Genomic DNA, 26,318 nt, shown 5'->3' on the forward strand with positions numbered 1-26,318 from the left:
GGAAATACTGCAACCTGGGCTATAATGCTTGGGGGCCCTACCACGTTTATGCGCAAGGTTTTGTTTTCATTCTACTAATATGGCTGATTAGTAGACTTTCTATATTTACAAATAGACAGCAAAACGTTACTAATGTTTAACATTATGTTTTTACTAATACTTGAACCTTATAGATATACCAAGAATGATTGTGTCTTTCTGAAATACATGCGAACTTCATACTACAAATTATTACGGTAATAGGGAATGTTAAATTTATTGAAATTTTGTTCTTTAAGGTACTGTAGGGACGTGAAAAAATTTTCTTTAAAGCATAATTTTTTCTTACGTTTTTATGTACTTTAAAAGACATATGAATGTATTTACTATTTATTAACGTTTCCAATGTTTTTATTTTAAAGGTTTCTTTTTTTTTGGCATAGGTATTATATGAAATTTCAAGTACCAATTGTCTTTTTAAAAGGTTTTTAAATGATTCCCCATCATTGTTGAATGGTATTATATAGGACATGAAGTTTTCGGACCCCTTAAACTTTGTTATAGAAGTTGGCTGTATTTATAAAATGCGCATAAATGTGGTATTATTTTTTGGTAACTACAAGGATCAAGAAAGCCCCTTGGGGAAAGGTGAACCGCTTTATTCGGTCGACTGTCGGGATCACAGCCAGGGGATGCAGATGGTGCGGCAGACGTCCCGTCGATGGGGATGTGGGTGTGGCTCCTCCCCCATTTGCCCGCCGCCACCGCCGCCTGCCCCATGATTGGACCCGCCCCCTCCTCCGCCTACGCCTCCGCCTCCGCCTCCGCCGCCTCCAAACTTGAAGAACGAACTCCTTCGTCAGTGCTTGCGATGGGCCTGCGGTGAAGCGCTGGCAATGGAGCCCGATGCCGAGCCGGAGCCGGAACTGGAGCCGGAAATCGATCCGGAGCCGGATCCATAGCCGGGCTCAGCCTCCGGCATTGACTGCAGCACAGCGGCGACGCTGCCATGGCTGGCGCGCTGCTGCGACTGCGAATGCCCGGGATGATTGGAGGCGGACGACCCTGCTCCTGCTCCTTGGGATGATGATGATGATGACGACAGGGTGGAGGCCCTGGCCAGACCACTGTGCCGCTTGGGGATCACAAAGGGCGGCGGCGGTTGCGGCATATACTGCGGCGGTGTGGAGTTTGCCGATGCCTGGCGTACAAAGGATCGGGCCGCCGGCACCGATCCGCTCCTGGCGATTGCCCCAGTGCGCGGCGGTATCGCCGGCGGTGGTCCGGGTGGTGCGGACATCGGTGTCCGGATCTTTGGCGGCGGCGATGAGATCGAGGCCAGGCTCTCCGTTGAAGGTTGCGACGGAACACGCGGCGGCAGTTGCGGCAGCTTGCCGGGATTGGATGTGGCAGGGGGTTGGGCTGTGGCAACAGGTGAAGGTACAGGAACGGGAAGAGGAACTGTCACCGGAACAGAAGCCGTCGCGACTTGGACGGGCATCCTGGCCTGCGGCTGCACCGTGGACATGGTGATCGTGGGCTTCTGCATGGGCACCGTGTGGCGTATGGAGATGCTGCCTGCCTGCGATTTGCCACTCATCCGGCTGGGATTGGCCTGACCAGCTGGTGCAGTGGTGGTTGTGGACACTGGTGGTGCCGCCTGCTGCTGCTGTGTCGTTTGGGGCTGATGATGCTGCTGCTGTGTCGGCTGACGTTGCTGCTGGTGCTTCTGCTTCTGCTGGGCATGGATGTCCTGGATTTGCGGCGTAATAACCACCGGGTTCTTCTTCTGATCCTGACCGGCGGCCACGTAGGAGAAAACGCACAGCACCGAGTAGCAAATCTGATCGGACTACGGAGCGTATAAGTTATTTTAAAAACGCTGCTACTATGGCCACTTTCTTTTTTTTTTTTATTCAGAATGAACTGTGTTTGTTGGGCGGTGTTTTGGTTTTTACTTTCTTTTTTTTTTGAGTGAAGTGGTGGGTGGTGCTTTCACAACACAACATGGCAGAAGGGCAGAAAAAAAAGCATGCAACTCGCAACTTTGGAAGTGGAAGACAATAACCAAAACTTAAGTGAAAATGGGAAAAGAAATGGAAAATATTATGGTAAAAAAAGAGTCACAAAAGCCAGAACCAAAAACTATCTTTGTTGTTTATGTTTTGATTGTTGTTGTGGTGTTGCTTTTTTTTAGATGTTGCAGGAAGTACATACATACATAGGAGTTACATAAAAAGGATTCTTGATTTTATTTACATAGAATTCATTATAGGCACATTAATTATTCGCTCGCCAGTGGTGGTTCCATCGATTCCAGCGTTTCCACGGGGGCCGATTCCGTCGTTCCAGGCATGCTTTTGTCGGCAACTGTACCTCGAACGCCATTCAGATGACAGATGTAGGCAAACTGCACGGAGGTCACGCGATGAAAGCTCAGGACAATTTCCGACGCCTTAGGTTTCAATTACACATTTTGGTGTTTCGATTTCAGTTTCAAGTTCAATTGGTGAAGGTTATTTTTCAGTTTTGTGTTTTTTTTAAATTTTTTTTTTTGATGATATATGAGTGGTGTTATTGGTGTTTTGTGTATTGTTGTTGCAGGCATTGTTTGTTGTTGAGTTGTCGTTCACATAGAAATATATTCACAAAAAAAACGAATGCAAAGAACCAAATGGAAAACGAAAACGGAAAGAAAAGAAAAGTCGAAAATCAAAGAGATTATCTCAATATCGTATATACAAAATGTCAGTGCAATTGAAGGTGCCATATCATTCTTTTGAAATCTCCATATAGATATATCGAAATATATAGAGATGATCTTGGGGCTTACATTTGATTTGTACAGAAAGTTGCATAACTTGGCAGGCTTAAGCAAGTTTATGTACAGTTAATCGATAAACGATAGTTCCGGAATCGGAACGGGATGCAACTCGGAACAAGTGGTGAAAAGTGCTTGGTGGCTGTGGTGGCGAACAGTGGTGGATTTGTGGATCAATCATTGGACTTACCATGCTTGACTGATACTTCCGCTGGATGAGATTTCGTGTCTTGGGATCTGCAAGTGCGAAAAATACATGGGCATTACTGGAGTTTAGATGCACAGCCGGCAGCAACTAGTTGTACAGTACTTACTGTACTCCTCCAGCACAAAGATGCCGCCCTTCTGGGTGAAGCATTTGCGGATGTGGTCCAATCGCACGAAGAACTGAAAAACGGGCGGAGAAGAGAGTCAGTTAAGCTTCAATGCCGGCCGACCTTCAATCTTTCTTCGGCATCAAGGCTCCGTCGCGGAACGGAACGCAAGAAAGGAACATAACGGAAGGGGGAAAACGGAATGGAACAAAATCAAGCGAAACGGAACGCAACTAAATGGAACGGTAACGGAATGCAAATCATAAGGCGGTCAAAACCAAAAAGCTTTCACACAAAATGCTGTTCAACAGAGGAAAATACTGGTTGATAGGCAGAGCGGGAGTTAGATAGACATAGTTGGAGAGCATTGGATAGAGATAGCGTATACGCGTGGGCAGTAAAATGAAATAAATTATAGCAATTGGGAGCTTTTCCGGATTCGTAAAGTAATTTGTTTTTTTGTAGGTGTATTGTCTAAAGTACAGTTACCAACGAAACGGTAAGGAATTGGAACCCAGGCAAGCATGCGGTCAGGCAAACAAAAGCTAAATGCTACGCAAGCTCTTTGGTAACATCTATTGATCTATTGGGGACAGGCAGCAATACAAGGACACCAAGTACAGTTAACGACATTCATTTATGTACACGGGACGCATCAAGTTCTTTCGGCGTTTATCAGTGCTTAGGTCTAAAAAACGGAACTAAACATAACCAAATATAAAATTAAATGGAATGGCAATTAAAACTTATAGAAATTAAATGGAATGAAACAGACCGGTAAGGTCAGAGAGAGAAAGACAGAAAGAATATGCAGCAAAATCAAATGAAAATTTTGTATTTAGTTTGTTTTACTTGCTATTTTTTTTTGACAAAAATCGATTCTCTTTCATATTTCATATGAAGTATGGAGATTATTTATTACATTTTTTACTTGGGGCAGAGGAGGATTCTAATTAGCACTTAAGAGATGGTCGTATACTAGGTAGCTTGGATTTTTGATACAGAGGCGTTGGTTCTATGCATAATTATGGTATATATTTACGAGATGTGTTAACCTGAGCAACTCCAAATTGTACTAATACAAACGCTAAATAAATCAATTAAGCTACAGTGTTCGGTGTCCGAGTGTGTGTACTTCTCTAAAGAAGTTGTTAGTATATAAAAAAAAAGTTATATCACTTGTGAAAATTATGTAAGCCAAATAATTGTTTCGTTTTTAAGGGGGTTGTAGCAAAGAGGGCTCTAATGGACGCCACCCACGTATTCCCTGAAAAGCAGCAAAAATATAAAGGTAGAGATTTGGGTACAGTCGCTCCCACAATCCGTTAGTTCTTTTCAGACTTTATAAAAATTGTAAATTTTTAAGTGGGTAAATGGGAGACGGTTGGGAAAGGGGGGAGATATTGGAGTTAGGGAGAAACACATGTAACAGCATGCAGCATGTGGCACTACCACTAAGAACAATTGGATATGATCGGTATATGATCAATATTCGAGCATCCGAATTGATAATTTTAATCAATGCTAAGTTCTTTTTTTTTAGTTGGCTCGATATCAAAGATTTAACAAAACAATAGGCAAACAGAGAGAGACAAGCTGAAATGGTTAAATTAGAAACAGATTGAGAGCGAGATAATGGAAAAGAAAGGCAGGAAAGCCAGACTATAAGCGATAGCTTATTGATATTAAAAGGAAAACGCCAGCAACTGTGGTTTTCCAGCTAACGACTATGTTTATAGGGTTTCTAAGTGGGTAATTTTCCTCTAAGTATACAGCTTCAGTAACCTTTTTTTTGTCATTTTACTTAATACTTTATTTTAACGTCTTATAAGTACACTACTACTACGATTGGTGTTTAAGTCTTTTCTAAACAAGTATCTCTACACAAGCAAACTCAAAATCAACACTAAGGAAACTTTATTGGTCTATTGTTGGTGACTAGGTAAGTTGTCTAGACCACTCTATAAAGGGAGTATTAGAACCAAATATAAAAGCAAGGGCGCTTGGACAGTTGTTTTTAGTGATCTGAATGAATCATTATTTAAAGTTTAGATTTAACAAAAAGATGTGAATACATCTCATTTCTCGATCACCAAAAACGAACCCCGCACCATTTTCAATATAAGTGATTAGGGGGGCTGCTTTCCCTCCAAGTGAAAGATTATCTACTTAGGCCGCAACCAACGAAACATAATCGTACAGAACTTAGTTGAAAAGAACAGAAAAAGACGAAACAAAAAGGATTGGAACAGTACAGCCATGTGTATGTTCAATTTACTCATGATGTTTCTTTACTGTGTGTGTGGTAAATCTTTTGGTCTTACTGTATATGTATAAGTATACCAAGTTTGCATATCGGCCAACGTTACATAACTGAAAAAGTGATCGTGTCTAGTTTGATCGTTATTTATCTTCTAGAAAGAGTGTCGGACAGACTAGGACAAATGCAAGTGTGGTGAATTGTGGTGCAGTCCTGGCAAGGACTTTAATGTGGTTGCACTTGAGCTGTGCAAAGTGCTTGGGCATGCTTAAGTTCGAGCTTTGGAGTTCTTCCAATCACAGTGTGACCATTATTTCGGCAAATAGTGTGACAGTCTATGATGTGGACAACTTGTGTGACCATGTGTGCGTGCTGGCTAACACCGAAAATATACAAAAATCGCTGGTGGCTTAAAAAATGAGAACGAAACGATAACGTGTCGACAACTCGGGCGCAAATAATAAACTGGTAGTTTTAATTTCAATCAATAACAGTAAAAAAATTTGTAATTGGCAATTGGTAATCGGCATTAAGGTATACAAAGTGTACGGCTCAGTTTCAATTCATTTCAATCAATTAAATTCAACAAACAAACCAACCAACCAATCAATCAACCAACAGTTCAAAAACGAAAATCTCTGTTGGGTTAGAGATACAAAGATAGAGAGAGAGCGAAAGGGATCATAACATAAAATATATGGGTAAATAATATACATCATGGTATATATGTATATTATTTGCGGCTTAAAGCTTAAATTCAATATTAACTACAAATTTTTGGTTTTTGTTTTGTTTTGTTTTATTTTAAAAACTGTTAAATGCCATTTCAGATTAATTTGTATACATTTTTGGATTTTACCTTTTTTTTGGGCGGGTGAAAGTGAAATATTAAATCAAGTGTTATGAACGCAAAAGAGTCCAAGTTAAAACTCATGAGCAACGCAAACAAAAATATTTTTTCTATTTTTCTTTTATTTTTTTAACGGATATAAAGGTTTAGTGGGTGGATGAGGGAGGATACGAACGGATGGGGTTAGTGGTTGGGGGTGGTGGATAGCAGGGCAATTAAAGAACAATAGTTGCTTATAAATTTAAGTTCAAATATAACAAGAAATTTGTTCATTGCAATACCTCGAAATCCTGTATCGTTTTTTCAAACATTTTCAGATCGTTTTATCATAGATTTATGGTTATATTTTGATTATGTTTTTGGGTTTTCGTTTTTTGTTATCGTTTGAGAAGTAGACCAATCATTGGAATAATACAATTCAATTCGGTTCGGTTCGGTTCGGTTTCGGATCGGTTCGTTCCGGATACGGAACGTGATTTTTGGTTGGTCCACAAAGGAGGGAGAGCGAGCAACGGTGCAGCGTTCCGCGTTCGACAGAGAATATCAAACAAACAACAAAGAAAATTATAAAAAGGAAAGTTGAGAAAACTGTTTTTTAAACTGTTCATTCAAATATTTAGTTGCATTTTTGTTTTCTGTTCAATTTCTAATTTGCTGGCGAATTTTATAATAATTTAGTATAATTTTTTTTTTTTTTTTTTGGTTTTTTGGTAGATTTTAAATAGAAACGATATGAAATGTGGTTGTTGTTGCTGTTGTTGTTATGTTAGAGTCGGTTGCTTAAAGACGGTGGGACATTTTTGGGGATTATCAATTTCGGTTTTGGTATCGGTATCGGTTTTGGTTTTACGGCTTTGCAACGGTAACTGTGGAGATATCATGGGGTAGGACATGACTACTATAGCTTAAATTACATTTGTTGTTTATACTTGTTGTTTTTGGTTATCATACTTAAGAAAACATTTGGCATGAATATACTACCAAAAAGTAAAAAGGAAATTAGGAACGCAATCGAATTGAAATAGAACGAAATGGAACAATAAAACTAAAAATGGCGTAAGGCAGAAAGTTTTGAGCTCACGAAAAAACTTCTTATATATCGCATATATAACACGGAAAAGAGAAAGAGTTAGATTTAGAAGAGAGACAGACAGATATATTTGTAAAGAAGAAGTTTTTATATATGTATATACGCATATATGTTTGTAGAATTGGCGTAAAGAAAGACAGGAAACTAGAAAATAAAACAAAATCGAACACAATCGAACTTAAAACGGAAAAAACGAAGCACTTTAGAGGATTTTGCACAAGGACCATCTCAAAAGTTACCAGCTTAGAATACTTCTTCCTTATTATATATATTATATATATATTTTCCTTCGATGCATTGGTTTTTTCTCATTCATATATATAAATATATATATGTATATAGATTTTGAAATTTCGTTTTTTATTATGAGCACCGAAATGTAAAGAGAAAAAAATAAGCAAAGCGAAAAATAAAAAAACGAACAAGATATCTTAGTCCTAACCCAGAACCCATTATACCCCTGAGTCGCTATCCAAATTAAAGGAAAAAGAGAATTCTATATATTTACAGGAACAGTTTGCCCAGGTTATGAAAGAATGGGCATACGGAATTCGTTGGACTCCAACAATGTTTCAGGATCTTAATCAAGAATTACGAGGGTTAGGCTATTTTTCACACAATTATAGATTGTTGTTTTAGTTTTTCTTGAGGTACATCGATTTGTATGAGGATATGAGTAACACTTTAGTCGTGGGTGCTTCGAGGGTAAATAAAAAGTTCGATTTTTTTTTGTCTATGAAGTACAGTACTCTTACGAATGATACTAATCTATAATCGTAGATCGGTAATTTTAAGTCTGAGTAGTCGATAATAAAGACAAAGAAAATGAGATAAAGATGACAATATCAACATATCAATCGGTGAGTATAAGTAACAAAACGTAAGAATCGTAAGAATGTCAATTGAAATCGAAAAGAATGAAAAGGAGAAGAATTACTTATTTTTCTTTGCTATTGGTTTTGATGGCGTTATCATTGAATCGGTTAGATAATAAATAAAATAGAGAGTATAATGAATACAGCATTCAGTACATTCACTAGCACAATATATGGGTATGATATAGATGATTTTTTCTGCATATATATATTTATTTGTTCATATATACTTTCATTTGATCGATTAGAATTTGGATAAGATAAAAGATTCGATTGATTTTTCAATTTTTGTGGATTATATAATGACTTAGGAATAATATAAGTAGATATATAAGAAGGCGAGTCAAAATAAAATGCCAAAACCAAAGCCAAAGAACGAAAGATAAAGAGTTAGAGCGAGACAGACAGATAAAGAGAGAGAGTGATCGGTAAAATATAATACGTAGTTGGGTTTAGCTTGGGTAGTTGGATAGGTGGAGTTGGGTTCCGGTTGTGGCTAACAAATGAAAATACCGGAAAGGAAACGGTACAGACAGCGATGAACTTCGATATCCAAGCCTTCTCGGCCAGGTATACACATCTGATACTCAAGTTCAGATTCTGCTATAGACACTGGCGCATAATTTTTTTGGGAACAGACTCGCGCGGACCTACATAAGTCTTCTGAAAATCTGTGTCTGCGGTTCATTCACTTTACTATTACATAGGTTAGACATATCGGAAAGCATGAACTGAAAACCAAACATAATGAATATATATATTTATATATTTATACATATAGATGTATTTTGAGAGGGTCCTTGATCTTGATGCAGTCGATACACACACACAACAAGGAAATCATCGGAAATCGATCGAACTGAAAAATCTTAAAGAAAGGATACCAAAGAAAGCCAGACTGAAAAAAGAACAGAACCAACTGGAAACAAAACGCAACGACTGAAAACAAAACACTCAAACAAAGGCAGTGGGAGTATGTATCGATATCTGGACAGATACACGCGAATATGTACGAGTATAGCCCTCATGTTGGATCTAACAAAGACTGATCCTGACATTAAAATGGGTTTAATTCTTGATTGAGTGGGTGACCCAAATCGTTATTGATGCTTCAGAACGGTGACCCAATGTTTTCTCTATTCCGCTTTTTTTCAATATTTTTAGGGTCTGGTGTTCCATTGGTAGGGTGATCCAGACCAACACCATTCATTTCTACTCGCTGTTTGGTGACCCAAACAACAGGTTCTTCGATTATGTTTCGGAGTTAGGAAGATTTAATGAGCTTACAGTGTATCTGTACTCAGCTAATAATGGATCTGGGGTATTCGATTTGGGAAGTATATGATTTGCTTGATAAGGAGTGGTGTATAAAAAAAAGGAATACTAGTAGTTTGAGGCATTCGCAGATGAAGCTGGTTGGTGGTGTATGAGTTTTGGGTGTAACCAAGTAATATGTTTTTTGTGTATGCCAAGTGTTGGTGGGGAATTGACTTATAGCGAGATATGGTGAAAGCACTCACCTTGCTGTTGGAGAACAACAAACCGACACCCTCGAGGCACACCTGCAGCAGGCCGCCCTCCCCTGTGTTCATGTCCTGAACCGGAAACTCACCGCCCAGTTCGGGCACATTGGTGGGCGTACCGCCGCGCTCCATGGCCTCCTTGATGCAATTGTACAGCTCCTTGCACTGTATGGAATATAGTTGGTCATCTGGTATTATATCCTCTCAACGAGAAACCCACCTTTCGTGTGTAGTACTTGTGCAATTGCGTCTGACCTCCATTGCGGCGCCACAGGCAGAGCAGCTTGGTCTTGGGCGAATAGGTCATGTTGACCAGCCGCTCGTACCACCAGCGCTCCACAATGGTGCCATCCACGGACCGCAGAACTAGTCCATCGTCCCGCACTTCCATGAATCGCAGGGGTCCATTCACATCCGTACCCTGGTGGACAGTGAAGCTCTGGCGATGCAACAGTCGTGAACCCAGGGGCTTTAGATCAATGTCATTGCCATTCTGCAAGGAAGAGATATTATACATTTTATACAAGTCCTTCTCATCCTTAGAGCCTACCAGATTATTGATCTGATCGACCACATTGTGCACCTCCTGGGAGTATACCAAGCCGATATGACTCTTGCCCAGAAGGCGACGAATCTTGCGTCTGATCTCGTCCTTGGCGACATTCAGCATCACCAGGATGGCCGTCAGGTTGTAGAGCATGGTGGATAGCAAGCGGTCCTCGTCGTGTTCAAGACGCTTGCGCTCCGATTCGCTCAGCGATTTGTATCGCTCCATCATCTCAATGGGACCCTGTTTAAGGAAAATAAATTAACGATAGGCCCCGAGGAATATTTTCAATCAGCCAATCTCACCTGATCCATGCCGATCATATCCCGTTCCTGGCTAACAGCGTCCAGGAAGGCATCCTCCCAGAACTGCATTTGGTTCCACAGATTGAGGCGATCCTTGCCCAACAGCCCCTCGAAAAGATAGACCCGTGGACTGTCTGGCGAGGGGGATGATGATGTGTTGATCAGGTGACCCCCAGTATAACGAAATCCGGCACTTAGAGTTGATTTTCCGGACCACAGATTGCCAGAGCTCTTTTTCGAATCCTTCGACGTGGTTGTCTGGAAGTATTATAAAGGTTTAAAATGAATCGGACAAACTAAACAAACGCAATCGAAGGCAGGGAGTCTCAAAGTTAAAGGACATTTTAGAGCTCAATACTGGAAATGATATCTCATTTAGATGAATAAGTTACTCCTAGTTAAGATTGAGGAGGTTTTTGTGTGGTTTTTTCCGATATAAGATTTTAGGTTAAAAGGTGTATAAGGGGACTTGAACCTGCTACAACTATTCCTTCAGTATTTTTTGAACCTCTTGGGGTACTTACATTTTCGTACTCGGTGTCTGAGACCGTTGACCGGCAGCTGGAGGGCAAGCGAACGCCCAGACTGACAACGGAAAGCGCCCCCGTAGAGCCAGCAGCCTACGGATTACACACACGAACACACGGAGTGTTAGAGAGCTCTAAATCGGTTGGACAAAGCGATACGAATACGGATACGGGATGTAGGCGGGACGGGTTGCGGATACGAATATATAGATACGGTTGCGAGGTTGCGGTGGGTGGATCGGTAGACTACATCGATTGACTTTCGCGATTCGACATACATATATATATGTTACATACTGATATGCTAGTTGGTACTGATTTATCTATTTACTGAGATGCTGATAATTCTGATTCTACATACAATACGATATACGATATATACACTGAGCGATATACAGGATTGGTTTTAGCAAGCTGAGAACAAAAGGCATGGATGGAATGTGGACGGATCTAAATGGCTGGCACTACATGGGGAGGGGAAAAGGTTAACTACTCTACTTACATCCGAATCGAAGGAGGTGAGCATGTTCTTCAAGGCACTTCTCTTCTGCGACAGCATGTCCTTGAACATTTCGGTGGTAGACTGACCATCCTGGCTGTCCGCCGATGACAACCGTCGATTGACCGGTGCTCCCGCATGGGAGCCACCAGGACCACCACTGTGTGGAAATTGAGTGGAGCTCTTTCGAGACTCCTGCGGAGAGGCCCACTCGCTGCCTAAAGCGGAATGGGAACCATTTGGCGAGCTGGGCGATCGCAGGTTCTCCCGACTGCCCATCGGACTGGCCGCGTGACTGGAGAGCAGACTGGAGGACATGTCGCTGCCCTCGTTGATCTCCTTGCTCCAGTAGTGCGTGTGGGCCACCTCCATCAGTTCGAACACGGAGGCCATGCCACCTAGGCCGTAATTCGAAAAGGTCACGTCCAATCCGCCGGCTATGGCCTGGACGCACTTGAGCATGCCCTTCCACACAGGTTTTGTCACGCACTGTAATGATAAAAGTAGACAGTTACCCCAAGGTTCCCAAAACATACATCTTAATAAATCAGGTAGATGTGAACCTACCACATCGTCGATGTGATCATCTGGAGCAATCTTCTTATCCAACGTCTTGTTGAGCTTGCTAAGGACCAGCGTGCGATACGACTCGTCCTCCATAAGCTTCTTGAACCGGTTGAGCTTCAGCCAGCCGACTCCTTCTCCAGCGAGCACCTGGTTGGTCACGTCCTTGAGGAAGGTCTGATTCTCGGCATTACTATGCGAACGCTCCTGGTTTTGCTGGCGGGTCAGCTCCTCTTGCGTTTGCCTTGGACCCGAATGCTTAATCAATGGTGTTCGCTCCACAAGACCTTTGCGTCCGGGAAAGGGATCAAAGCTAATGCCCGTCTTGCCCTTTCCAGAAGACACGCTAGCCGGCTTGTGTGGCATTTGAACCTGCTTTTGTTGGTTCTCTGGAATTTTATTGGTTAATTTTCCGCGTAGCTCTTAAGCTTTCACTGTCACTCACTTTTACCAAACATGCCCGAGAACATGGTGGATGTGGAGGATGCCAGACCATTGAAATCAGTGCCAATGGAGGAGAAGAAGTTGTTGCCACCACCCGATCCGCCACTTTGCTGCACCTGCTTGTGGGTGGCCAGTTGGGATCCGGGTGACTTTGGTGGCGGCACCGCCACCGTCGTTGAATGCTCCTCGATCTTGATGATGCCCTTCTTGGTGGCCGCCTCCTTGGCCGTCTTGGTGAGATCTCCCAGCGTAGACTTGCCCACGTAGGTTAGATCCTCCAGGGTATTCTTGCTCACCCCAGCCGCCTGCTTGGACACCTCCAGAGCCTGCTTGGAAGCCTCCCCGGCCGCCTTCTTTGCGTGCAGCGTGAACTATGGATCCGAAATCGAATAGGTGTTAGTAATCAAGTCTTCTTGAAGGGGACTCCAAGTCTACACAATCGCCTAGGTGGTGCTAACATTCAAAGCTCGAGTTCCTCAACCTTACGAAGTTGCGGATTGAGGTCTACTTTTAAGCAATCTAAGATGGCACTACTAGTCCCGTGAGAGGATCGGTGGGAAGGTGTGGTGAGGATGTGAATGGTAGAATGCTTTAAGGAGGGAATAAGTGTCGGTGCTTGTACGAACTGAATTTTCGATGATAGAGGGAAATTATAATTAGATATACGTGTAAAATAAGAGTTAATATGGAATGTATACTTAGTATTCTCGTGTGCATGCATTTAAATATGTGAAGAGTTCTGAATTTAATGTAGTGACTTAAATAAGAGACTAGTGTAAATAATTTTCTGAGATTGTAAAGATATTTAATGGGTATGATATTACGTGGCTTAAAATTCTTTATGTCAAGACTCACGTTGTTCAGTTAATGATAGGTGTATGTAGAGTGCAGTGTGATGAATAGAAAAATGATATTAGATTTGGATGATGTATGATGGCATGGGTGGATCGTTTATGGATGGGATGGGAAAGTGCGGCGGGAGTACCAACCTTTTCGAAGGTATGACGCATTTTGTCGTCAAGATCTTCGTCCAGCGCATGCTACAGTACGGTACATTCATATCAGGTTCAATTAATCAACGCAACACCGCCAAAGCAAGAAATGAAATAAAATAATAGTACCGAAAAAAAGAACAAATTAAGTAAATTATTCACGTAGACGACGAAAAGGAAGGAAAGGAAAGAAACACAGATCAACGATCAGAGTACAACAGCACATCCAGTTGAAAAACCAGTCGAGGGAACACCTAGATTGTGCTCACCTTATCCACATGGGCTAAAATACCCTCCTGACTGCTCTGACGCGTTGTTTCCCGCACCAACTCCTTGGCATGGGAGGCGAAGTTTTCGAAGAGGGAGCTCTGGGAGCTCTGGCGACCGGGACTGCTTGAACTGGAGCCGGAACTGCCGGTCCGGGCTAGAATATTGCTAACTCCCGGTTGCTTTACCGGTGGCGTTAGCGGTGGCTGTATATATATATATTTATTATAGGGGTTAAACCATTTTCTTATCTCCACCCCCTCCCCCAAGACAAAAATACAGATCTACTTACTGGAATTTTCTTGTCGGGCCTCTCGGAATCACTTGGATGTCTTTGCAGCTTTGACCCGGTGGCTATGGTCTTGCCCGTGACCGTGGATCCCGTGTCCGATTCCTGTTCAATGCTGGCCATCTTGATGGTGGCCTCCAGCCGCATGGCCAGCGGGGTGGCCAACTCGAAACTGGGTGCAGCCGCTCCACCAGCTGCCGTCGATCCCAGAGCTTGTCCGCCCTTCGGCTGGAAATCAAACTCCGAATCGCGATTGAAGCTGGGTGAACTCAGGTCCGAGCGACTGGAGGATGAGGAAACCGGACTATCGGCCCGCTCCTCATCCTCCTCCGCTTTGCTGGCCGCCGCATCGGCAATGCCCTCGGGATACTGCAGCTTGCTGGGCGGATGGTAGACCAGAGCTGGGTCCAAATTCGAGGATAGAGTCTGGGGTACAACATGCGGTCGATTATACGAGCCGAAGACATCATGCAGGCTGGGCGAAAGATCCGAGGAGGCCATTTCCGAGACGAAATCACTGAGTGAACTGTAAGATGAGCTGCTGCTGTCCGCTCCCTCCGAGTCCGAACCACTCTCGTCCGTCGGCTGGCACTCGAGTTGTTTCAGTGACCGAAGAGCTCCATTCAGGGAGCTTCCATCATCCCACACCGAAAACCGGATGGGGGTCAGGGCATGAGCGAACCACTTGGGCTTATCGCCCACCTGCATGGGGTCCATGACCCCGGTTTGAACTCGCAGAAAAGCCACATTCGTTGGCGTTAGTGACCACTCCGCCAGGAACTCCACTGCCTGAGTCCTGGCGAACTGATTTAGGAACGTTGAGGCTCTTGGTCGGGATCGTAGGAAGCTATTTATCTGGAAAGCGACCACGGGACGGGGATATAGCCTCAAAGTGCGCGTATGCTCGGCGAAATTAGCCAATGTATTTTGGGCATTGAAAAACCGTACCATCGCCACCCGCGTGGCCACGTCTACGGAATCCACATCCGTTCCGTAAACAAATGGATTGAGGGCTGGTGAGTTCATTGGACTTGGCTGACGGGAACTAATCGTTCCTTGGGCTGACATGGAATTCCTTTGACTGGCCTGCGCCGAATGTGGCGGCGTCTGAAGCGGAAGCCGCACCTGGGAAACCCTGTTGGAAAATCAAAAGAACATATCAAGTAAAATATAGAAAGTTATGAAAGTTGGACCTTGAAAGGAGAACCCTGATTTTACAAATGTGAACTAAAAAATAACGGATGAGGAATAAAGGAAAACGAACAATGTACAATAAAATACGGACAACGAAATACGGACAACGAAAACCTTGATCTCAACAGATTCAATAAGATAACTTACCCGAGCAATGGTGGTTCCTGGAGACTATCCCGTACCGATGGCAAAAGCTGTTGTGAGGACACCGCCGTATTGGTGGCCGTCATCGAGGTAAGTGCCTATGGAACAGTCCATACAGATCAATTAACAGAGTTAACCTCAACATAAATTAGGGCTTCAACTTGGCTAACTATAAGATTTGGAGAGGGGTTCGGAAAGCTTTTTGGGGCTTAAGGCCACTTCAGTTAGTGAGTTAGATACTCATATAGTTGCAGAAGTTGGAAAGCAACAGGGAGAAAGAGAGACTGACAGGGCATGCACACGAAACATATAACACTAAAGACAGCGAATGATAGGTAGAGAAAGTGATAGAAACTCTGGGGGAAATTTACGAATTTCCCTCATCCTTAAACAAAGTTAACCTAGCTAAACCTAGACCAAAATTCAACATTATGAGTAGGCCTTTCTGTCTATGTAGAATGACTGTGCATGCGGTTAGTTCTATGTTCTATGTCAAGTACATCTTCGATTACGAATATTCACATATAGTTAGTATATCATTTATGGATTATGTTTAGTATGTACAAACGGTTTCAACTCAAATATAACGATAAACGATAAACGATAAACGATAAACCAAACGTAGTTAACACTTTTGCGAACGATATTTACACCAAGTCCAGCTTCATCCATCAATAGCATAGCCTGCCGATGTTGTTGTTGTTGTTATTCGATTTGTTGTTGTAGTAGTAGTTGTTGTTGTAGTTAAAGTTGTGATCGAGTATAACAAATTTCATATAACAGATAATGCATGAGTGTCAAAAGTATAGCATTAGAGTAGAGACAGAGATGGACACACATCGATAGGCAGAAAGGGAGGCAGTGAGTACACAAAAAACACAAAGAAAGAAAGAGAGAGATAGAGAGTTGTACAAGTGTTGGAGGAGCTTTGTCAATGAGGTTAAAAATGAAATTAAATTAAAACATCGCTGGGGAGCTCTCTTGATATTTGCTCTGCGACAGACCACAGAAATCCAAGAGTAGTTAGATATGTATATTTTTCGAATTATAACAATCACACCAAAGTTGAATGGAGCAATGATAACGATAATATGACAGCGATAACGATAGCTACGATGAGTAACTGTCGCTTTTATGTATGTACATGTGTCTGCTCTGCGTAATTCACATGGGGGAATTCTTTCAAAGAGCAGTCACATTTTCATGTAACATCGGTTAAATAGACATGGAAAAGCAACTCTGGCCTTGAACCAGTTGTGCGACACCGAGTGTTAATAGAGTTTATTGAACGGAAAATGTGGGAACCGCTTGGTAGTGCCTAAAGATAAAGATACGTTTATCAAATTCTGGAAATTCACCTGGTCTGAAAAATACAATTATTTATCTTGAATAACATTTAATTAAGCCTATGCCATTAAATTTCTGAAAAAACTTTAACATTTCGTACTAAAATCGGACCTATTCGGGCGCCAGTTAACAAATCTCCCGTTCTAGTACTTTACAAAATCAGAAGGCCTTGAGCCTTTACTTAAATCCCAACTTGCTTTGTCCTAGCTTGACTCCCATTCGAAAAACTATCACTCATTAGCCCGAGGTCGTCTCATATATATTTTCTTCAGTAGAGTTTGGTCAGTTAGTGCCATGTACAGTCCGCACATCGCCCTTTTATCGGCCGTGCAGGCCAACGACAGTCGTCATGAGGCCAAGCTCCGTTTCCAGCGCCGTCCCACGGAAAACATCTACACGGATCCGCGTCTGGAGCAACTGATCGTCTACCGGGCCCTGCTGGAGCACCTGCTGCAACAGAAGTCGCACTATGACCATGAGCGCGAATTGGAGCTCCAGCGCCTCGAGCGCTTCCGCTGCGAGGGAGCCAACGAGCGGCGGCTGCATGTGCAGGAGCAGGTGGTGAAGAAGGCGCAGGGCATGCTGCCCGGCATCGTGTTCAAGCTGCGCAACGAGGTGGACAAGCTGAAGCACTTCCTCGACTGCGACAAGGAGCAGGAGCTGCGCCAACTGGACACCGCACTCTACGACCAGTGCAGTAAGCTACTCAAGAACTGCCAGGTTACTCTGGACAACCTACAATAAGCTACCAAGTCAAATTTTTATCCTTCCTAACATCAGTCAAATTACATTGTGCCACATCGAAACCAACACACAAAATCACCCTTCACTATACAAGATTAAAATAACTCAAGACTTCTTTCCTGGGTGAATTTCCAAAATTGAGAACATTCAATTGCATCCATTAGATTTTAGAGATCAGGTTATATACAGCGGCTACAGGGATGAGGTTCTGTGGCTTACTTGTTTGAGGTGGTTCTTCAGAATGGTGCCCTCGGGCTCAGGTAGCGGTGGGATTTCCTCGTAGCCACCAGTCGGTGGCGTCAGTTTGGTGGAGTCCAAGTCGACTACCCAAATGTCATCCGGGAGTCTAGATGGGAAAGGGAGAAAATTTATTTTATATCTTTCTGATCATAACGAAATGCTCGAATAGTTTGATGGAAATTTGATCAAATAATCTCCTATCTTCAATAACCCACCGGAAATTCTTTTTGTAGAGCAGAAACGAGGCCGGCACCCCGATGACGAAGGGCGTGGGCGCCAGTAGTAGCTGCTCCGCGCAACTGAGGCAGGTGGGCAGAAGCGGAATGACCGGGAACATGTACTCCAGCGGATACAGCATGGTGACGAAGGCCATCACCGACATGGAGAGGGCGTTGTAGTCACGCGACTGAAACAACACCTTGTTCTCCTGCATGATCAGGGTCCACACCTTGAGGCAGGTCTCCACGCCGAGCAGCTCTAGTGGCAGATGCAGCGGGAAGTCCACCAGCGAGAAGCGAGTGTGATCGGGCAGGGCAAACAGCAGCGGCTCATGCACCGTCGGCGAAAGCACCTCCACCTAGAAAGGGATTATTTAATTTAACTTTGGATAGGAAGTTAAGAGTTCCCCTTAAAGGTCCAATAATCAAAGCAATAACTAAATAAAATCCCATTGTAGACTCCACAAAGTCAAAGTAGAGCATTTTGCGCCAATTTAAACTGAAGAATTCGCGTCTAACTTTGTTTCATGATTATTGAACACCACCATGCGGAATTAGCATAATAAATATATACAAATGTAATTATGTTGCTTCATTTCAGTGACATGATCCCGCCTGGTTAGTTTTGAACATTTTGTAATTGTACTGAAGAATTCGCGTTTTATGCATACATATTTAAAAAAGAGAAAACGCTTGTACTAAAGAATTCGCGTTTTATGCATACATATTTTAAAAAAGAGAAAACGCTTGCACTGAAGAATTCGCGTTTTATGCATACATATTAAAAAAAGAGAAAACGCTGTAGTCGACTATCAAATTCCCGTTACTCAGCTAGAGGAGTGCGATGGAGATGGAGATCTGCAGAAAAGCGACTGTTAACAATTGGACATCCCGCAATGGCGCCACCTAGCGTCGATATCTATATTTGCTTATAACTTTTTAATTAATGGTCCGATTTCGACAATTTTTGGCATAAAGATAGATGTTGATTATCAAAAAAAAGTTGTATTTACATATTTACAAAATCTTCAATAATATGAACGCTAGACAGGTTTTAGCATGGGCGCAAGGCCGATCGATTTCAGTGACAAGATCATGACAGATGGGTTCAGCCATATGATTATAGCACTCACCTCGACTCGTGTGGATCCCGGCACCGGAACTGGCGTGGAGAGTAGTCGCAGGATCCAGGTTTCGATTTCGCGCACATCGTGCAGGACGATCGAGGGCGTGGCATCGCTGACATGGCCCGTCAGCACCGTCCACACATTGTCCCGGTTGATCTTCTGAGAGGCACCCACTCGCTTCGGCGACGAGGACTCGTTGCAGGCATCGATCAGCTTCTTCAGAATGAAGAGGCATTCGCGGAAGGTGGTGAAGAACGGATGGTGCGAGATGATGCACAGCGAGGTGAGCGACTGGTTGCGCAGCTTTGTCCTTTTCCGCGAGGCTCGCGGCGATGGGGAGTGACTGCCGCCGGACTCGGAGTCCGCCGAGGGGGCCATCAGGCCAAGCTTGGGCACAGCCGGACCCGCCGACGGGTGGTGCGGCTGGTGGTGCGAGTGGTGCGAGTGCAGGCGCTGCTGGTCGGAGTCGCGACGCGAGGTCAGTTCACGGTCCGAATCGCTAGGCGCTACGTTACTTCTGTAGTCGCTAGAAGAAGTTAAGAGGCCGTAACTATTATGGAAATGGTTTGAGATGCGTTAGACAGGCTTTAGCATAGAAATCAGTTTATTTTTTTGTACTTGTAACCCCCCCAACCCTTGTTTGGCCTGCCACACAACACTTGCCTGCTAAATGCCGAATCCGAGCTGCGTTCCATACTCTTGCGCCAAGACTCCCGCCTGAAGGCCGATGATCGCCTGCCGCCCCGTCCACCACCTCCGGCTCCTCCAGCACCGCCGGCCCCATGGCCACCGGGTCCTCCGTTTCCCGGACGATCGTTGCCAGCTCCCGCCGTACCCGCCACCGAACTGGGACGCTCGATGGGACGGTAGAAGTTCACACATATGCCGTAGCGCGTCTTGCCCGAATCCTTGTCGGTCAGTGCGAATACGAAGGAGGTCATGTCCCGAATGGCGGAGCCAGTGCGTCGGGGTCCCACGCTGGTGCACCCCTCCGGCTGGCAAAAGTACACCATGTCCAGGGGCAGCGGGAAGTCGGCATGGTCCGATGGGGGATAGCGACGCAGAAGATCGGGCACCTGTCGGGGAAGTCATTAAAAAAATATATGCAACTGTCAATTACAAATCATATGTTGATATAGCTCTTCAAGATTTTAGATATCTAAATAATATGTTTAAAAAAAATATTCCTATTGTCTACCAACTTTTTAGTCTATTGAAAATTTAAAAAATTCATCAGGACTATCTGGCAACTACTGGAAAAAGTGTAAATGCATTGTTTAAAGTGCTAAAAAGTGTGCTTTACTTTACATTTTACCTCATCAAATTATTATTTTTCTTACATTTTAATGCCAACTACCATCAACCAAAAACTCTTGTCGCTTGAAATTAATATTAAAGGTGTCCAAAACTATGCCTTGAAAACGAATACTCCTGCTCAGACCGTATGAAACAACCACACGTTAAGTCCATAATCATTATCTACCTATTTTCGATTAAAAACTGGAACATCGGTGCTCTCTTTCCTTTTCTCCGCAGCAAGCAATAAATCAAATAACCAACATAATCAATGGCCGACTTACCTGCACTGGTGGGGCCTTGAGGCCCTGCAGTCCTTTTGGCATCGGAGGCGTCGTGTGTGCACCCACTATGGCCATGTAGTCCACCAGCCGAGGACACAGGGAGGCTTTCTGCTGGTCCGACATCCTGGATTGTGTTTGCTGTCATTGAGAGGCAAGAGGAAATGGGAAAACATGAGTTGCCATGGCAGCAAGGATGACGACGGGAGGATTATTTATCCAAGGACTGTTGCATGTGAAAAAGTTTCAAGGCTGCAGTCATTACAACTAAGGCGGGGCTTATTAAAAAGTAAAATTCCCTTTCAGGGGCAACTTGATACATCCAAGAATTTAATTTGTTGGACTTTGTTGCTTTTACTTGTGTATATACATATGCATTCTAAGGCTTTATGCTGCTTTAAGCATAAGTCCCTCTTTATCAAATCAAATTACTATAGATGCAATCTTAAGATTTGTGCTGCTTTAAGCACAAGGATGATGACTCTCTAGTTTAAGCCCCTCTTTATCAAATCAAATTAATCAAGTCATGGCAACTCCCTTCGGACCTCCACAGATTTCGGGTTAAAGTCAGTCAGTCAACCCGGTGGCCTTCTCTTTGTTGGCTCGTGACCTTGCCACTGGCAAACTAATCGGGATCGGGATAAAGGGGGCTGGATGCCAATGGAGACCAACTGAGGATGGGGATGGCCAACAAAGTTGGGTCGAGTAAATTCAATGTCAAAGCAGAAATACTCTAAAGTGCCCAATCACAAATTGCAAGTCCCCATTGACGTCAGCGGTAGTGGAGCTATTGTCGGGGTGAGCTGGGGTCTTGAGGTGGCAAAAATGTACTGTGGGTGGTCCAAGGAATGCCAATTTAGCGCACTTGGCATGCGAATCCCTCGGTAATTCGCCACGTGGAATTTGCCCCAAGGACAAATGGCAAAATGAAGGAAATGCTGGAAGACGCGAGGCAGAGTCGAAAATAAACATTCAATTCAACCCACATCATCAGCGCATCCTTCACATATTAATTTTCCTTCATTGACAACATTCATACATTCGGAATAAGTCAAGTATTCCCTAATTGCATGAGCTCAGCACAAGGAATACATGCGATGGACTATTTGGATCATAATGATGCTTTAAGGCCTTGGAGTCTTGTCGGTCAATAAATTATTTTCTAAATGTACCCCATTAAAGGTATGTTATATGAGTTGTGAGGATTACGTAGAGATAGTTTTATATTTAATAGTTAGTCATAACTAACTTAGGTACATAGGTAGTATACTACAATCTATTTTTACTAGACATTGATTTTCATTTATTACCTATGTAAAAATAATGTACTTTATTATGGAAAAATATGTCAGCACCTCTATTTTTGTAGTTATGTTGATCTTTTATATTTTAAATATAGATATTTCGATTGTATTTTACTGGTTTACCCTAGAATGGGTGAAATGTATTCACATTTTCGCAGCAAAATGACTTAAAAGTTAAGCTGGTATTTCGTGGGACCGCTGTTCTCATGTCAATGGGCATGGAAAGTTTCCCAGCAAAGGACTCACACACTCTGCTGGTCAACCAGTCCTGTAGACCACCTCCCACCACATGTCGGGGCGAATCATGTCAAGGCTGTGGACGCAACCCCAACCCCTCTGCTACGCGTCCCGCGAAATAAACTCATTGAAGGGATGCCACTTTGAGGATACCCCTGCCATCCTCCGACCGCAGACTCCGCGAAATGACATCAGCCTGGACGTGACAGGCATTCCAATACCAATCCCAATCCCCATTCCCACTGCCTTTCCCTTTTCGACTGAGGTTAAAAATAGTCCAGAGTATCGGGGGGAAAAACGAAACTGTCATTAACCGAAAAATTGTCAACGTCGGTGGCAGCGTGCGTATTATGAAATCATCCGCCATCGGAAACAGAAATTTGACTCGTGCATGCGTTCTGATTACGTGGTTTCAAGTGCCCCCAAGAACTTGGACCAGTCACTTGAGACACAAAACTGTAGTGGCAGTAGCACACTTCCCAAAAAGCCCACTGATTGGCGCCCAACTAATTTCCTGACCAGCCACTTCAGCCTTTTTGGTCAACTCAAAGCTGTCAAACGGTCTCATCACAATTCCACTGAATACATAGACTACACATGAAATGGAGCACATAATGCTTCTGAGTCTTGGAGTAAATAGAAGATAAATAAATGTCTCAAGGCACTATTTGTCCAAGAAAGACCATTTGTTTATCATTACCAACACAAATAATTTCTCAATAAGGACTTAAGATATAAGCATTTTAAATATATAACACTACTATACCCCTAATAAAACGTTTCCTTTTTTCTTTGACAACAATAAAATGTGGTAAACTTATAGAGGGGAAAAACTGAGACAGGAAATGTACATATTTTTTATATGTTGTCTGCGACTCACAATAAGAGCCCATAACAATCGGACTTGTCCCCAAGCCCGGATAAGGCGAATAAAGCGATTCTCGACGTGCGGCAGGGGCCCAATTCCGCGTTATCGTCGTGCAAAGCGCCTTAGGAAGAGACAAGCAGCAGAATGGAATGCAGTTTCTTTGCTGAATTATGCGTGACGATGGAAAGGGAAAGGCCCAAGGTAGCTGAGAGGAGCCTGAAGGCGGGCTCCTGGTGCATTTTTTCTTGCAAAAGCTCTCCTGTCACCACTCAAGCCACTTAGAGTGGGCGGCCTGTCTGTCGAGCTATGCCTTGCGATTTCCTTTTAACACCCCCACAAACTCCTACTACTGTTTTCTTTCGATTCATTTTTGAATTCTTTTGCCTTGTTTCCCCATCTGCATCTCCCACTCCATTGGTGTGAATGACTTGTTGTTGCCCCGCTTGTTTTGTTGTTCTGCACGTGCCACTGCAGGGGGCGGGGCAGTGGGCAGTGGGCGGTGGGCGGTGGTTTGGGGATAGGGGATCCTTCTAGCCATGGTATCATAAAATCAATAAAGGGCTCGGCAATTGCATTCCCTGACAACAGGCCAAAGCCACATCATCAGCACGGCGCAGACACACATAGATACAGTCGTACATCAAGGGCAGGCCACAAATGTTGATGCCCAATGGTCTTATCATTCGGGTATTAACATATCCCGGGCCTAATACGATGGTGCTCAAAGCCATAGCAGTAGACCTCGCGAAATTAACACTTTTATTTTATATATTTTAAGATCTCAAAACACTGCTAGTTATTTCCCGTAATAATAAGGATTTATTCAAAGGCTATAAATAGCCATTTTCCAAGTCTATTTTTAATTTTGCCATAAGATCTAACAAGATTAAGATAATCTGAAATTCATAATGATATAAATAATGAATTTAGGAACCTATTATTCAAGAACCAATCAGGGCACATTCATTTTCTTTTGCCAAAAATGGCAAATCTATCTTGTTATCGATATGAGATCGTATCTATAATGTATCCTAAACATTTAGCCAAATGTAAGCTCAATTTGCTATCTTGCTTTCAATTAGTCATCTCTATAATTATTCTTAATTGGAAGTGTCGTGGAACTACCCCTGGCTATAATGGTTGTACAATGTGCATACACACAAGATAAAGCCGCCTCAATTATGGGTACATGTTTTTTCGTGCCTATTATCTTGACCGCAGCTGTGGCAGTATATAAAGTCCATGGAATGCAAAAACCCGGGAACAAGCAATATGCTAAGTGAAATGCCTTGGATGTTGGTTTTTCGGTACCGTAAACTCCCGCATAAATTCCGTGTGCTCAGTGCCGAAAAGTATGCTACCGAAATGTTGGCCCCAAAATATATGCGCAGAACAACACCGATGTGTATGTGTATATGCGGAATGTGGGCAAAAAGGGGGAGGACAGGGCTAAGCAGCAATGACACACACACACACACACAGTGAATTCGTACGCTCTGGCGTACGCAACAAGGTCACTGGAAAAATCGTTAAGAACGAAAAAAAAATACACACTCGACAGCGGAATAGAAACAACAATGATACGGTATACACACAGTATACCCATAATAATTTGGGGTTTTTCGGGGATTTCTTATATACATAGGTTCTAAACACTTACCTTAGTTCACTAGTTGTTTTTTTTTCAGTTAATCAAAGGTAGTTTTACTATCAGGGTGTAGCGTTCTGTTGACATGGCTAAGCACCCACAACATTCACTGGACAATCACTAAATTAATGTCGCTTCTATTTAACAAACAGCAAAAAAAATAATATATAGGCTCTTCTTTGCTCAGCTCTCGTGGTCAGTTGCAGACGAAGGACCTCTATATCGCAGCTATATCGCTTGCTCCTGCCTGTATCTCTGTAGCTAACTGCGCGCTGGCCGTGGTGTGACTGATTTTTCTGGCCGTCGAGCCAAGCAGCTAAGCCAAAGGACGCCAACCGAACCCCCAACCGTACCCCCAACCGTACCCCCAACCGTACCCCCAACCGTACCCCCAACCGTACCCCACACCCGGTCCCTGTTTGGGCGCCACTGCAATGTGTTTGGTCTGGTGGTGGTGAAATTCCTCTGCTCTGGGGGCTGGAAGTGTGCCGTTACGAATGGCACGAGGCAAGCCGAAGAGTCACGAAGCCCTACGAACGGTATTTCCACGCCGCACTTGTTGGATTCTTGTCAAAAAGAAAGCACAGCGCATGTCCCACACGTTGAAGTCAACGCTACTTTGGAGATGGTAGTTGGGTTTTTAATTTGGGATAGTAGCTTTTATTTGGATACTAGCTTTTTTTCTGTACTAGCTTTTTTCATGCTAGCATTTTATTTTGGGTACACCCATCTATAGAGTCTATAGAGTTTTGAAGCCACTTTAAAAGGTGTGGAAAAGTATGCTTCGAAAACATAGGGCAACGGGATGGGTCATTTGTCTTTCAGACCTCTGAACTAGACATATATCATGTCATACCTTTAGACATCTTTCAGAGAGGTTTCGAACTACCAGAGGTTTCGCTGGCACCCCGAAATAAAATCTCTGTCACATAAATGTTCATACTATAATGTTACAGAGCGTAGAGTTTTACGACTTTTTTGTACTAACGAAATGTACCAAATGCAAATTATTTTTATAATCAAATATATTATTACTTTATCTTTCTAAAGATTAAATTATGTTCTGTTGAAAATCGTTGCTGGGCTAATTAAAAAATGTTTGATTAAAAACACTTGTTTCCAATATATATATTACCATATATGGTAATATATAATGTATCCTGTAGAAGAAAGCCAGACATCATTCAATTTTTAGCTACACTTTTGACCACATGACTCTGCCATATCGCTGCCACATGGATAGTAACGTGCCTGGTGGGGGTGCTTCATGTGACCCTGCAGTAGCTGGGCGAAGCCATCGGACAAAATGGATGCTCAAATTAAGTTAGGCCTGCAGCAAAACAAAGTTGAAAATCATGTATATCATTGTACAGTGTACACATGCCCGCATACGAAGTAATGCGAGTTTGTACGGAAAAGTGTTCTTAAAAATACATATGCGTAAGTTATGAGTTCATTTTTTGGCATATCCATAGGGGTATTAAGCGTTGATAGGCACATTTGGAGAGTCCTCAAATCAAGATT

General features: G+C 43.1%; 2 protein-coding genes across 16 annotated transcripts; one reads left to right on the forward strand and one right to left on the reverse strand.

Moving 5' to 3' along the window:
- Positions 1 to 72: 72 nt before the first annotated feature.
- LOC119557823 (MAP kinase-activating death domain protein) lies at positions 73 to 25,111 on the reverse strand. Of its 15 annotated transcripts, none has more exons than XM_037870769.1 (23): positions 24,807 to 25,110; positions 20,741 to 20,878; positions 19,824 to 20,236; positions 19,167 to 19,677; positions 18,031 to 18,392; positions 17,795 to 17,921; positions 16,136 to 16,168; positions 15,488 to 15,582; positions 14,150 to 15,281; positions 13,860 to 14,063; positions 13,588 to 13,638; positions 12,600 to 12,969; positions 12,158 to 12,543; positions 11,594 to 12,079; positions 11,089 to 11,184; positions 10,565 to 10,822; positions 10,263 to 10,502; positions 9,933 to 10,205; positions 9,710 to 9,877; positions 6,506 to 6,514; positions 3,115 to 3,187; positions 2,991 to 3,037; positions 73 to 1,831 (listed from the first exon to the last, which is right to left on the reverse strand). In XM_037870769.1, the coding sequence occupies exons 2-23, from the start codon at positions 20,861 to 20,863 to the stop codon at positions 839 to 841; spliced, it is 6,450 nt and encodes a 2,149-aa protein (XP_037726697.1). In that variant the 5' UTR covers positions 20,864 to 20,878; positions 24,807 to 25,110; the 3' UTR covers positions 73 to 838. The 15 variants fall into 15 exon arrangements, with proteins under 15 accessions (XP_037726697.1, XP_037726694.1, XP_037726695.1 ...); XM_037870766.1 differs by having other exon boundaries at positions 19,167 to 19,710; XM_037870768.1 differs by having other exon boundaries at positions 839 to 1,831; positions 19,167 to 19,686.
- LOC119557825 lies at positions 17,016 to 17,687 on the forward strand. Its single transcript, XM_037870783.1, has one exon. It carries the CDS (start codon positions 17,126 to 17,128, stop codon positions 17,573 to 17,575), a length of 450 nt encoding a protein of 149 aa, XP_037726711.1. The 5' UTR covers positions 17,016 to 17,125; the 3' UTR covers positions 17,576 to 17,687.
- Positions 25,112 to 26,318: the final 1,207 nt, after the last annotated feature.

This window comes from Drosophila subpulchrella, chromosome X, assembly GCF_014743375.2.
Source record: "Drosophila subpulchrella strain 33 F10 #4 breed RU33 chromosome X, RU_Dsub_v1.1 Primary Assembly, whole genome shotgun sequence".
Taxonomy (NCBI): domain Eukaryota; kingdom Metazoa; phylum Arthropoda; class Insecta; order Diptera; family Drosophilidae; genus Drosophila; species Drosophila subpulchrella.